Genomic DNA, 14,143 nt, shown 5'->3' with positions numbered 1-14,143 from the left:
TAAAAGCAACAATGTGTATGTACAGAATAGCTCAATAGACCATGCTTCTTATGTGTGTGTGTGTGTGTAGGGTAATAACCGAATCGGTGTGTGATGGTGTTTTAGGTGCCATTTATATACATGGGTGTGGTTGATGAACGAAGGCCAAGTCGAGCGCTTGATCGCATAGGGGTGACTCGTGATTGTGATTGTGATTGTGATTCCTTTTCTTCTGGTTCAGGTGACGATGATTCATATGCATCAGAGCCATCCTTTTCGCTTCCTTGCTCCACAAAGTCGTCAACGTAATCATCCCCAAAAGTATAACGAGTAGGTCTTGCACTTCGCCGAGGACGTAAGCGACGTTCAGTGATCAAATCTTCAGCCATGATCTGCCGTTGTCTAGCAAGCTCTTGTCTCTCACGACGTCGAATAGCATTTTGTACACGCGGTATAATAGTCTCGGTAATGTAAAGTGCCAAGGATACTTCCGGCTTCTTGTCAGAGAGTGATTCAGTAAATTGTTCGAGCTCATCAAGGGTGCGGCATACTATTCATCCACATCCATTAGCCAACCTTGAAGCATAATCACATTCATCCATTACCTGTTTCCCATCGACATCCGGTCTTCAACTTTGCCTTTTCTCTCCATAGCCATGGTGAATCTAGGTATATAGCTTGTTAAATCTCTCATCACAAAGCAGGAAACATACAACATACCACCAAAATGCCAATAATTTCGTTTTTCACTATCCATGCCAATAGGCTCTGTGGTGATCACTTGACCTTTCGATTCAGGCATCTCAATCGCCTCCCTTATTGCGGAACATTCTTGTAACTGCCACTCAATCAGGATCCTTAAGATGGTCAACTACGATAGTATGTTATTATTATCAGGATGGCTATGTAGCTGATATCATGACGTACCTTGTCACTTGGCTCTAACGCGCCAAAGGATTTGATGTATAACGGATTGGTCTTCCAAGACAAGTCACCCGATTTTATGCTTGCATTGATCATCTTTGTGAGTTCCTTGCCGCATTGTTGGATACTATTCAATGATGAAACATTAGATCCCTTGCGCAACCTAATCATCTCCCTGTCCCACGCAATAACATCTTCCACTCATTCGAATGCATTGAATCCAAGCATATATGCACTTACGCAATAGGTTTCTTTCGGTTGAGCGCGTTGTTCAGAAAGCTGCAAAGCAAATCATCGACCAGTTGGCTGTTCTCGAGACGCAAGGCTTCTTCCAGTTCCTAATACCCGTGACTTGTTGAATAAACAACTCGTTTGTGAAGACGATCGAAGGCGATCAAGTTTACTCTACCTCTGGTTGCATTGCTGGGAAAGGAAAGATATTCTTGTCCTTAAGTTCTGTGAAGACGCAAACGAACGCGTATACAAAAGCTAGTTCCCATTGTGACGTTGCTGATAAGGAATGACTCGGCTGATCATGTTGCATGGTCTTCGAGAAGAGATTGAGTGGTGGTGATAGAGGAGTGAAAAAAGATAAGCAGCGGTGGCTACATACTTGACAGCAAAATCAAACGGCGCTTTGCCCATCATCCACGCAGAGCCTGAACTTTATCCATCATCCTCCACACCATGAACATCAACAACAAAGAAACGTATATCATTATTGCTATTTGATTAGGGAGACGTTTTCATTGTTCATCATAACCCTTTTATAGCTACATTACTACCCATTATCTAAAGCATTGATTGTATCCAAATACTACACTAAATTGATTCATGATTGCATATACAATGAACACCTCCAAATGACCAACGGATCCACAAATAAAGCAAAAGCAAGGATAACCTCCTCCTTCTTGAATCATGGCATGGGATACTGTAATGTGGGGTAAAGAAGGCTGAAATGGATTGGATGGCGGTTAATGGTTCAACCGGGTACTTTTTCATCTGAATGCAAAATGGCCTGATGCTGACTTTCTTTCACTTTTGTCACCACAACATGCATCCTCCGTTAGCAGCACACAAGCACCAAGGCTGTCTCGAAGCCATTCAAGCTCTTGAAGAATGTCACCAAGCTGGCTTATTCAATCGTTTCTCTGGTGCCTGCAATGACACTAAGGCCAAACTCGATCAGTGCCTCAAGGAAGAAGTAAGCATATATGGTTCCTGCACGATCCGCTCGATTGTGAAAGCGATCTTACTCTTTATCCATTTAGTTTCTTGTCCAACGTGCTGCCAACAAGGGAAAGGCTGCCGAGAAGCGTGCTAGAATGAAGGAAATCTGGAAGGAAATGGAAGAACCACCAGCAGCTATTCCCAAGAACGAACAACAATAGTAGTAGTAGCAGTAGCATCACAGCATCGTTGAGCCACTTTTTTTGTATATATGGAGCTCAATACATGTCCCGTTTTTAGACTTTATTTCATTGCTGGAAGAGATGATGTTCTCGATAATGGGTCTATGCGTTTGACAGGAATAAGAAATGTTTGTTTGGCAGGATGAGAGCGGAGACTTGATGACTAGGGGTAGTTAATGCATACGGTAGTTGACAACACCAAACTTGGATATGCAACAACGGGTCATGGATACGGTTGCTATGATCTCGTTTCTTCATAGAAGAGTGAGTATGCAATATCTAAATCACCTGTTGCTCGCTACCCTGATGCAATCACACGAGCCATAATATCTCGCCCAAGGATAAACATAAGGAGAGAGAAGCTCATACACGATTTCTGTTTATTGCAATCGAAATACTATTCATTATTGGCTATAGAGGTGCTATTCTATTGTGATAAGGTTTCTGTGGGTTGGTGTGCAATGAGTACATTACATTTTATCGGCATACGGTCCGTGCTTGATAACCAATTTAGTTGCCTTTGAAATGGCAGAACGTGGTGCGGGATGGTGCCACATAGCTTTCACGCTTTGTCAAATACCGGCGATGCAAGAATGTAAGCTCATGCCTCTCTGGTGCCTTCCCACTTGTAATGCTAACCTTTCCATGTCCATGTAATAGATGCTGCTCCACAAAGGTAACTTGCAATATATGACATTCTACGTTCGAGCGTTGGAAAAGTGACACATGAGGATAGCCTCCATGCTAGGTCGTTTTGGCGACGACATGGTTTGCGATTCCCTGGACGGTAAGCATGGCTATAATGGATCCTCTTTGGTGTTCAATATGCTAACCTTGTGTTGTACGTGGCAGGGTCAAGATAGTGTCGAGAAGGACGCAGGAGGATACACGATCACATGGTGCTGGAAGCAACGCTGCCCGTTTTCAATATACCACCCTCGTTATTCAGGAAACACGACATCGTGAAGCAGTTACCTCACCACCAGAATACGCATCGTCACCAACAAAGTCATCGTCTCCTTCAAAATCCAGTTCCAAAGTGTTACAGAACATGCCATCACCACCTTCACAAAAGCAGCGATCATCATCATCACCGCACAAGTCTTTTGATGCATTCCTCAAAGATACCAACGACGAGTGGAGTGATGAATTAGGATATGACATGGTGGATAAAGCAAAGCCTCTCTCAACATCACCGACTTCATCGAAAGCGATGGATCACCTGCAACAACAACAACAACAACACCACCAACAGGAAAAGCAACCACAGGATCCCAATGATTCTTTATCAACCGACACGTCTAATGTGAGCAAGCCAAACATTGAAACGCTGCTTCAAGGTAATGAAAGGGTACTAGGTTGTGTTGATCAAATGGCTTATTTTGGATATTAGATCCCACGCATCTTGTTTATTGCACTGATCCTGAAAGAACAAAGGACCCTGCCAAGACAAAGAAGTTTAAGGATATTCTTGCGGAGCCTAATGTGGATCTAGGTAAGAAGGGTCATTCATGAACAAGTATCAGCATGATGATGGTTGACTCCTATTTTCATTGATGACATAGCTGCCTTGAAGAAAGTGAGTTGGAGTGGTATACCCAAAGAGCTACGACCTGTGGCATGGCAACTTTTACTTGGATATCTTCCTTGCAACATGGCACGGCGGGCAGAGACACTTGCGAGAAAAAGGAAAGAATACGTGGATAGCGTGACAGCATCTTACGCAAAAGGAGTGGCTGGCTTGGATCAAACACTATGGCATCAGGTATGGTATGGTGTGATAGGATGGGATTCTATGGAATATCAATTAATGGTGGTGCCCCTGCTATTCCATTATAGATCCATATTGATATCCCGAGAACCAATCCTGGGGTACCGCTATACCAATATGAGGCCACACAACTGGTAAGTGAGGACAAGGATGCAATGCAAGAATGGTTTGTTGATGCCTTTATGACCAGTGTCTTGAACGCATCTTGTACCAATGGGCAATACGACATCCAGCCAGTGGCTATGTACAAGGAATCAATGATTTGGTGACACCCATATTCGAAGTCTTCTTGTCAGCTTATATTGGTAAGTGGGAATGGTGGGGGAACGAATAAAACAGGGATCCTTATTTATGGTACACAGATGAAAACCCTGAAGGATACAACGTGAGCAAGCTGGATCCAGAAGTGCTCAATGTGATCGAGGCGGATAGTTTTTGGTGTTTGTCCAAGCTGCTTGATGGTATCCAAGACAATTACACGTTTGCACAGCCTGGTATCCAGCGACAGGTGGCCATCCTCAAGGACCTTGCTACACGAATTGATTGTAAGTGCACATGGACCATTTTGGGGGATTTGCATTTCTTTGAATTGAATTGTGTAACAATTTTTCATGTAGCACGATTGACCACGCACCTGCAAGATGAGGGTGTGGAGTTTATTCAGTTTGCATTTAGGTGGATGAATTGCTTGTTGATGCGTGAATTGCCACTAAGGTGTACGGTGCGGATGTGGGACACTTACCTTGCCGAGGGGTCCTCCGAAGGATTTTCAGAATTCCATGTATATGTTTGTGCAGCTTTCTTAGTCAAGTGGTCATCGCAGCTGCGTAGCCAGGATTTCCAGGTACAAGGAATATCATTTTGGGGGGAGAGGACAGGGAGATGGAGAAAGGAAACCTTGGTGAGACAAACTAGGGGTCAATGGGAGGGTAAAAGGATTGGATGTTATTGGTACAGAAACTAATCGATTTTTGTTCTAGGGTATCATGCTCTTTCTTCAACAACTACCCACTCAAAATTGGCAAGCCAAGGATGTTGAATTGCTTTTATCGGAAGCTTACATGTGGAAAACTTTATTTCACAATGCTCCCAGCCACCTCAAGTAGATCAACATCAACTCCATCCATCCATCTCTATGACCATCGAGCAGCCTTATACTCAACTCCTTGAATATGTGAACATTCCATACCTGCAATTATCCCCTTCCTTGTATACAACACTTTTAGCACCGATATAGCCCGCCAATACCATTCCTCGTGTTCTTGAACATCTATTCGTTTCGGCGTCTGTTCCGTCAGTATTACAATCATCCTTTGCGCTTCAATATACATAAAGATCTTCAACTCCTATTGGATTGTCAGAAATATCAGGGGTCCCTTTTTCTTGGATGTCTTGTCATTGTCAACAATCATGTATATGTGTATGTACCTTGCCAACAGCAACAAATCGAAGGGGAGGAAAGGGACCAGTGGTGGTGAACTCCTTATGTGCTAGTCATTCAACATCATCACCGAACAATCCCCCCTTTTTTTAAACAATGTTGAATATCGATCATCCACTCTTTATGTATATGTTTGATGCGTTTTTATTAATGCAATGCGAATGCTATGTACTGCTGGCAACCTGGTCAGTGTCGTATGGGTTTGAGTGGATCTTAAAGTGGCGTGAAAGGTGTGTTCATGAAGACAAATGGAATGTCGGATACCCAGAGAGCGAAGAAAGAGAGAGAGAGAGAAAAGGAGAAGGGACATAAAATAAAGTCGGCATACAACAAAGAACAAGTATATGACATGAGAAAAAAAGAACAAAATAATAGAGCAAGAACCCAAGAATGGAGAATCAACTATAGTACAATGGAGATATGAAAATACATAAGGCAGGTGATAAGAACGAGCGATAAACATGAATATGGTGGAGGTGGTGATGATGATAACGATGATGGCAGCCCCATTTTTGTCATCGTCTTAATTTAGCTGACAATGCTAACGAATTGATGGTGGTGGTGGTAAGTGGTCGTCGTCGACGTGGGGAGTGGGAAGCGATCGAGCGATCTCACAGGTGGAAGAAGAATGGAGGATTTGGCTGATGCTGGAGGTGAAAGAGGAGGCGTTGGGCATAAAAAAGACGATGATGTCGATGATGGCGATGTCATAAGAGCAGCAGGAGGTGATGGTTCAAGTGGTGGCAACTTGATATTGTTGGTAGCACCTTCTGGTGTTGAATGACAACGATGATGGTAATGGGGTTGCTGAAGTTGTGGAAGCACAGGTGTAGACAACTCTTCGCTTGGCGAATTGAGCGGCGAGGTATAGTAATAACTGTTAACAGCTGCAGCAGAAGGTACATTCTCGTATGTTGGAGTACGACGCTTAATCTCATATGGAGAACCATGTTGATGATGAGCCATTGGATGTGGTGGAGGGGTGATGGTTCTTTGTCTACTACGCATCAGCTGATTGTTACGTCGTGATCGTGGTGATAGATGCGTGCGATAATGTTGCATCATGTTATCCTGACGTGAGAAGCGAGATGGACATCCTGGATAAAGACAATGGAAGTTTTTCTCCCCAGTATGGATGCGATTGTGGCGTGCCAAGTGACCACTGTAATGGGAAAAAAGGGGAAACAGGTAAGTGATCTTGGGAGTTCAGGGATGATGATGATGATGTTATAGTTGAAATTTGTTCTTACCTTGTAGTGAAGCTCTTGTCACAGCCTGGGGCAGTGCAATGATACTTGCGTCGTGACATGGATTGACGAGATCGAGCATTGTTAACAATGGCATTATTGTTGCTGCTGCTGTTGTTGTTCAAAAGGCTAATTTGTCGGCCATTGGCATCTTTCACAGAGAGTGGAGAATCGGATCGTTGCATGATGAAAAAAGTTCAAGCGCAAGAGTGATTGAGTATGTAAAGGAGAAAAGGCAAATGAAGCTTTGCTGAGGAAAGACATCAAGAAAAGATGAGAAGGGGGTATTTATATTGAAAGGCCAAAGCGATACCCATTTTGTGTATCCAAGCTACGCAGACCCTCGTGAGGATAAGAAACCGCACAGATAGAGGGTAAACCAGAAGAGAAGAAAACGTGGGTGTTTAATGCAGCAACAATTCTTCCGCCCTGCATCCATCGTCTAAAAAAGGAAGCTCACCATGGTGATGTGAACGTGAAGACCAACAATAAGGTCTCTTCTCCGACCTGCCGAAGGATCTTGTCTTGTCCCGAATCACCTTGGCAGCCATCATCACTATCAACAACCCGTGCCGCCTTGGCTATACAATCATACACTATTGGTGCAAATCACACGCAACATTGTAATGTCCTGCATTTGGGACGACACATAAAGCAGCCTATACATGCCCATACTACATCATATACATAATAAAACAAGCGTGTATAGCATACTACTTGCCACCACCTATAAGCTAACAATCCTCCAAGCAAATCATTGCCACCGTAATAAGAACTTGAGTTGCCGCGTCGGAATGGGTGAATAACAGTGCCATTTCAAACACGACCAAAGATCGTCAGGTCCCGACGCTTTGGAATAAACTAATGCTGCTGTCAGAGCAAATAATGCTTCTTGGAAACTGTGTGCGCGGAGATCTCGATGATGCACAATTATTTTTATTTTTGGAAATGAACAAGCATCGTCTTGGGAGTAAGGTGGCGAAATGAGAATTAAGGGGGCAACGTTAAAGAGAGAGAGAACACAAAGCCGCGACTAAGCACTTTTTGCACACAAAGAATGAGAACAGGTAAGAATAAGGAGACCATGCCAACTTTGCACGGGTTAACCGGCAGTGTGCTGCTTGTCAAAAGTGGATCAAGCACGATGTTGTTGGCCAATACAATATCCCTGTTTACCCATTACAATGATAGCAACCACTCTTTCACAGCCATGAGCGTTATGAATTTTGGATTTCAAGTGCACAATGAAATCATGTCGGCATACATGAACGATTGCGAGCAGTAAAAAGAGCAGCAATAACAGTAACAGGATTTTGCAAGTAATCCAAAAAAAGAAGGAAAGGGGTAAGGGTGGGAAAGGAAAGAGAAAGAGTGGTGTGTGCAATTGTGCTTTACCTTTCTTGGCGTGCGAAGCAGGTATTTTCCCCTTTTCCCTTTTCCCCCTTCAACAATGATAGCTTGTTATAGTACAGAGACCACGCGCGCATGGGGATCGACAGGACATTGCGACTTGTACGAATTTGGCAAATTTGAGATCGACGACCAATCCCAGGTCGGATTACCCTCGGGTCATTGCAGTATTTGGGGGTCAATTGTCTATTGCTTTTCACCATGGGGGGACTTGCAAAACCAAACTAAGGCAAGAAGACTGACGATGGTGATGGAAGAGGTAAGGTGCTCAGGTCCCTCTTTGTGTTTCCCCCTCCCTAAATAAACTACCCAAGAACATTGTTTTTTGCTTGGCACAAATGGGACTTTAATCCCTCTTGCTATGTATCTCCTTTTTCTTTAACCTTTGATCTTTAATGACTTGCATTGATAAACATGCCCTTACATCCTATATATGGCACCATCACGATCTACACAATAAAGTGGCAAACCCTCGAAAAGTATACGACTCTGATCACCATCAACCCCATTTTCTTTCTTTTTCTTTTCCTTTCTTTGCTTTTTCTTTAGGCATATGCTTTGCATTCATCACTCTCGTCATCCTGCAGTCCCTGAGCAGTGATCAAGTGCATTGTCGATCCATCGGCTGTTCTCAGGGTGAGTTGATCTTTTATTACTTGCATGAATGACATTGCCAAGAGGCAGTTTTTATGACATACCTATGAATGATACATCATAAGTGACGCGACGTGATCATTATTGTGCCCATGTCGCATAGAGAAGGCTTGTGTTGCCAAGCATTTACAGGGTCCTTTGATCATATTACGGATGCATTTCGGGATTATGGATGCGGAGAAAGAAGAAGAAGGCTAATGGTGCATTGACAAAGAAGAGCCGTGAGAAATGGATGAATCGATAAAAGAGGTTGTAATACATTAAAATAGAAAAAGAGTGTTGTTGTATATCTCGATCTATGATCAATGATGATGTTTGCTGCATCAAGAGGCTTGCCGTGCATAGATTATGTCATTGTTGAATGCAAGGTTCATGCCGTGTAACAGGTTGAATCTTAAGATGATTGTGTGGGGTCGATGATGATGACAAACATATGCCAAGAGAGAAGGTATTCTGCAACCCGGGAATATGGTTAAGATTTGAATACCAGAGATAGATGGATGTGCTGCGTTAAGCGGGGGAAGCGGGGAAGCTGTTGGTCAAGAGCGAGAAGGGGGGTTTTCCGGAAGATTTTGTAGGGCACTTTCCAAAACTTGACAAGTATTTTCCCATTGGCTGCTTTCACCCATTCACATTTATCTCGTACGGCATAGGCTTCCATATTATTTACGCTTTCCTTTCACTTTCCACAATAATGGTATATTCTAAAAGTGCCGGCCCATCATCATCAACACCACCACCATCACAATCTTTTAACAATAACGGCACATCACCATCATCGGCGTCATCTCCACCATGTGGCCTTCAATACATGGATAATGTCATGTCTCGTTTTGGACACCATTTATCAGCTCACCAACGCACTTCCTTGTCCCAATCCATGGTTCCCACTCTCCAAAGTAGTGCTCCTGCTTATACACATTACACAGGTTGGAACACAGCTGCTGGTACATCCATGCCGCACGCCAACAGCAGCAATAATAGAACCACTCCAATATCCACTCTCGATGTAGCTACACAAACCCCATGTACATCTTCTCTAGACATAAGCCCCCGACCCATGGACATTGATAAGAAAGCAGCATAACCACCCCACGATATCAATAAAATCACCACCGACACCCCCAATGAAAATTTTCTTGTGCTCCAAAGGTTGCACAGCGGCAACACCGCATTGGGTACATATCGCACAATGCATTTGGGATCAACGTCATCACTATGCTATTATTTTGCACCTGTAGACGACACCCTCTTATGGTTGTTTTCAATTCAGCTTGGGAAATGGTGGATTGGTTGCATAGCAACGGCCATTTGTCTGATTAGAAAGATAAGAAGAACAAGGCAAAAGCGATTGCTGTGGTGGCTTGTCATAGCACAATGCTGTTCAAGAGATAAAAGGCTGGGCTCGTGTTACACATCAAGGCAACATAAAAGGGGAGGATGATCTTGTTCTTCTTTGTTTATCAACATTCAACGTCATAATATAGCCTTTTTCACGTGAGACATGCAGTGGTGGATTACAAATACGTAGCGGAAAATTTGTTATTTGGCTTAACCAAAAGCATGCATATCCTTTTGTCACCGTATCAGGCTATTGGTTATGCAAGAATCAGCCATTGAGAAGAGCATGTTGAAAGGGCAAATGGCAGAACAAATGTAGCTGTTCAATTGTGTGAGGTGGTTGTGGTGCCTGAATTTCGCTTCATGGATCAATGCATTTGCAAACTACTCTCATTAGGCAGGTCGGCAAATATGATCCGTCATGTCGGGAATATACTTGTTCCAGCACAATTAGCTGTGATGAGGGCCGTCTTGATTCTCAATTGCGCCCTCCTTGAGACTAGGGTGAGGGGAAACCTTATCCCTTGTTGCAGTTGCAGCCGCTCATTGGTGGGAAAAAACAAACCCGATCGCGATCTATCATGTATTTGAAATCCTGGAACAGGATTTAACGCCGACGCAAACTACACGCAGCATCAGCTTGAGCATTTATGTATTTATCTCGGTAAATGAATGCGGATCAAGAAAAGTAGGAAACTTAACCTTATGCATACGGCTTCTTGGTTGTCTCATTTCAAAACACGATGTCGTCGTGTGTTCAAAGTTGAAACGTTGTATCATGTAGAATGTGGGGTAATAGCCATGGTGGGAAATAACCAATGCCGCGTACAATGATACTGATCATCACATTATTGGTATTACCAAAGATTGCTTGAGACTAGCAGCTAACAAACTTTATTTTGAAACCATGAATATGAGCGATAAGAGTAGTAATGACAATGCATCATCAATGATTGGGCTAATGGACCGGTAACAAACAAGGGTGCGAAAGGATGATGAGTAATCCTTCATGAGACTAAGGCAATGGGCATTGAAACATAGGTAACGTAAGAAACAAAGGCCCTGTCTCAATATCCTACGTTGAGTAATTATGATGGATCTAGTAAGAGGCTGGGGAAGGTTGAATTAAGCGGAGCCAACTTCTTCAACAGGCGTCGGTAACAGCCGATCCACCAAAATTGTTGCCATGGATACGCCATCCCATTTCCATAGACCTTGTTTTTTTAACATGGAATCCACTTGCCAAGACTTGCAAACATTTCCCAGTACTACCTGATCTGGACTGCGCTTATTTGTTATACGATTGTGTACCTAATCATTTGGTGTCATGATTTGCACTAGTTGACCTGTTTTCGGAGAAGGGTTAAACTTTTCCCTTTGAAACCTTTTTAAAGAAGTGCATCGATCTTTTTCTTCGGTTTTGATCCGCTCTTTCTCCACTTTTCTCGACGCCCTATTCCATGCCAACCACCCCAGGATCCAACAAAGAATCCATTGAAGAACGCAACGAGATCACTCTCACCTCCGGTGATGACTTGAAAAAAGAGTTTTCCCATCATAGCAGTGATCTTGAAAAGAACGTTCCATCCGATCTATCGGCCACCCAACAAAAAAATGACGACTTTGACGATCAAGAGGATCCTGCCAGTTATCCCGGCCTTGTTGAATGTGCTCCTTTTCCCACGCTTGGTTCGATAAATGAGATCACACAAACGCTGTCCAAAACACAAACCAATAGAACAGCTCGTGGTATATCCAAAGGTGACGGATCCATCCAAGATGAGGAAAATGAAGGCATATCACCAGCAATTGGTCAGGCATACCACACAGAAGGTTGGAGAAATCCTGGTTGGCTTACCGTTATTGCCGTGTTCCTTGTAAACTTTAGTGTATTTGGCACAGTATTTAGTTGGGGCAATTACCAAAAGCTGTATGTATACCATAAAAGCCCATTATGCGCTGATCAAGTAATGCTTATCATAACCTTCATCTTATTATAGCTACTTGAACGAGGTATACGCTGATCAAACCGATTCTTTTCGAATTGCATTTGTTGGCACGTCCGCCAATGCCATGCTCTTATCCACTGGTCTCTTTCTTCAGCCCGTCATTCGCAAGCTCAAATACAGAGGCACCATGGTCATAGGTACCATCCTTGCACCTCTCGGCCTTATTCTTGCAAGCTTTGCTACTCAATTATGGCATGTGTGAGTATCACATTATACATATCAACCACATGGTATCATGGTGAAAGCTGATGACAATGTTGTTTCCATAGCTACCTTTCACAAGGTATCCTTTTTGGCCTTGGCAGCGCATGTGTCTTTTCACCTTCCATCACGCTCCCATCACAATGGTTTGAAAAAAGGAGGGCTACCGCAACTGGATTAGCCGTGAGTGGATCGGGCGTAAGTATCAATCACATAAGCATCACATAAGCAATCGTATATTGAAATTAAATGACATTTAGATTGGTGGTGTATGTATCAGCATTATGACTCAGTCTTTGATCACCAGCATTGGCTATCGCAATGCTCTTCGAGTTAACGGTGCTCTCATCTTTGGTCTCTTGGTTATTGGAACCTGTTTGGCTATTTCACGATACCCACCACCAAATCCAAAGGGTGCTTCAAGCTTTGCTATATTTGATCGTTCCCTACTTACATGGAAGTACTTTTTTATCGTGGTGTTCTCTTTCCTTGTACCTTTTGGCTATGTTGCACCCTTTTTCTTGACACCCACCTATGCCACGGTCATTGGCGCGGATGCTTCAATGGGCGCATCACTCGTTTCTATTATGTCTGCAGCTAATGCTGTGTGCCGTATTAGCCTTGGTCTTGTCGGTGATCGATATGGTCGCTTGAACACCTTATTCATTTTCACGCTTTGCTCAGGTAAAATTTCATCATTCGCTCAATAATGTGACTTTGCGCTTATGGAACGTTATCTCATTTTTTCCTTTGCAGGTATCTTCACCATGGTGATCTGGCAATTTTCCGATTCTTTTGGACCTTTTGTTGCCTATTGTGTTCTTTTTGGTCTTACGGGTGGTGGTTTTGTGTCACTCTTGCCACCTGTCATTGCCGATATTGTCGGCATTGAGAATATCCAGAAAGGTGTCAGCTTTGCATACATGATGACTATGTTTGGCAGTAAGTAGAAAAAAGGACAGCTGCATGCGTCTCCGTATACTCACATAGGCTGTATCAGATCTTCTCGGCACACCTATTTCTGGTCAGCTTCAATCCAAATTTGGATGGACGGCTGCTATCCAGTTTCCTGGTGCAATGACAGTTGCCGCTGCCTTGGGGGCTCTTTGTGCTCGCTTGTTGATGAGCCGGAAGATTTTCAAGAAGATTTAAAGCACAAGCCGTATTACTTTGTATCATTGACTTCTCTTTATTACATACCCACGTCCTGTTCATCCATTTCTCCTTTTCACTACTGTTCACGTTGCATACTTGTACACCATATCAAATTACGTCATAATTATATAGATAAATGCATACGCCTTTTCCTTGTACAAGCCCCACAAGGTGGTTGTGTTGTCCCTTCATGGTTGTTGAATGTTAAATGATCCATGGAGGATGCTTGACAATATGGCTACTTGCTTTACTTTGTGCTTATGGTAGTTGACTTGAGGGATTGTATACAATGCAAAGTGGATCTTAAGAATCAGGGCGTGGAATAATATACCTTCGTGGTCTAGGAATATATGTATCACACGGATTTACGATCAAACCAATACACGCCATGTTGAGATCAGTGATTTCAATCATCATGAGCACCCAAAACAAGGATCATTGATAGCATACATAGTATTAGGTCACACCGGGATTTATGCTTCATACTTAGAAGGAGAAGGCTACCTTTACAATATTAACTCTGTACGCCATGAGCTCTGGTAGTGTGATCAGCTGTATTGTCTTGACCTTCTCAGCTACCTCATCATCCCCGAAGA

At 43.2% G+C, this 14,143-nt stretch overlaps 5 protein-coding genes across 5 annotated transcripts; 3 read left to right on the top strand and 2 right to left on the bottom strand.

Annotated features, from left to right (window-relative positions):
- Window positions 1-101: 101 nt before the first annotated feature.
- On the bottom strand, window positions 102-1,447 carry O0I10_003194 (uncharacterized protein; the record flags this gene model as incomplete). The annotated part of the gene is made up of 6 exons (XM_058483266.1): window positions 102-529; window positions 585-644; window positions 700-850; window positions 907-1,030; window positions 1,144-1,241; window positions 1,313-1,447. 6 exons carry the CDS (start codon window positions 1,445-1,447, stop codon window positions 102-104), a joined length of 996 nt encoding a protein of 331 aa, XP_058345885.1.
- Window positions 1,448-1,960: 513 nt separating this feature from the next.
- On the top strand, window positions 1,961-2,297 carry O0I10_003193 (uncharacterized protein; the record flags this gene model as incomplete). The annotated part of the gene is made up of 2 exons (XM_058483265.1): window positions 1,961-2,110; window positions 2,178-2,297. 2 exons carry the CDS (start codon window positions 1,961-1,963, stop codon window positions 2,295-2,297), a joined length of 270 nt encoding a protein of 89 aa, XP_058345884.1.
- Window positions 2,298-2,843: 546 nt separating this feature from the next.
- On the top strand, window positions 2,844-5,195 carry O0I10_003192 (uncharacterized protein; the record flags this gene model as incomplete). Its single annotated transcript, XM_058483264.1, has 11 exons — window positions 2,844-2,913; window positions 2,979-2,994; window positions 3,067-3,105; window positions 3,171-3,658; window positions 3,712-3,813; window positions 3,884-4,083; window positions 4,158-4,223; window positions 4,280-4,394; window positions 4,452-4,634; window positions 4,707-4,933; window positions 5,070-5,195. The coding sequence occupies 11 exons, from the start codon at window positions 2,844-2,846 to the stop codon at window positions 5,193-5,195; spliced, it is 1,632 nt and encodes a 543-aa protein (XP_058345883.1).
- Window positions 5,196-6,058: 863 nt separating this feature from the next.
- On the bottom strand, window positions 6,059-6,962 carry O0I10_003191 (transcriptional regulator NRG1; the record flags this gene model as incomplete). The annotated part of the gene is made up of 2 exons (XM_058483263.1): window positions 6,059-6,692; window positions 6,781-6,962. The coding sequence occupies 2 exons, from the start codon at window positions 6,960-6,962 to the stop codon at window positions 6,059-6,061; spliced, it is 816 nt and encodes a 271-aa protein (XP_058345882.1).
- A 4,680-nt stretch (window positions 6,963-11,642) lies between these two features.
- On the top strand, window positions 11,643-13,544 carry O0I10_003190 (uncharacterized protein; the record flags this gene model as incomplete). The annotated part of the gene is made up of 6 exons (XM_058483262.1): window positions 11,643-12,112; window positions 12,183-12,389; window positions 12,461-12,590; window positions 12,653-13,076; window positions 13,149-13,334; window positions 13,393-13,544. 6 exons carry the CDS (start codon window positions 11,643-11,645, stop codon window positions 13,542-13,544), a joined length of 1,569 nt encoding a protein of 522 aa, XP_058345881.1.
- Window positions 13,545-14,143: the final 599 nt, after the last annotated feature.

Source organism: Lichtheimia ornata (assembly GCF_029851405.1).
Source record: "Lichtheimia ornata isolate CBS 291.66 chromosome Unknown scaffold00010, whole genome shotgun sequence".
Classification (NCBI taxonomy): Eukaryota; Fungi; Mucoromycota; class Mucoromycetes; order Mucorales; family Lichtheimiaceae; genus Lichtheimia; species Lichtheimia ornata.
This window is presented reverse-complemented; position numbering and strand designations above follow the sequence as displayed.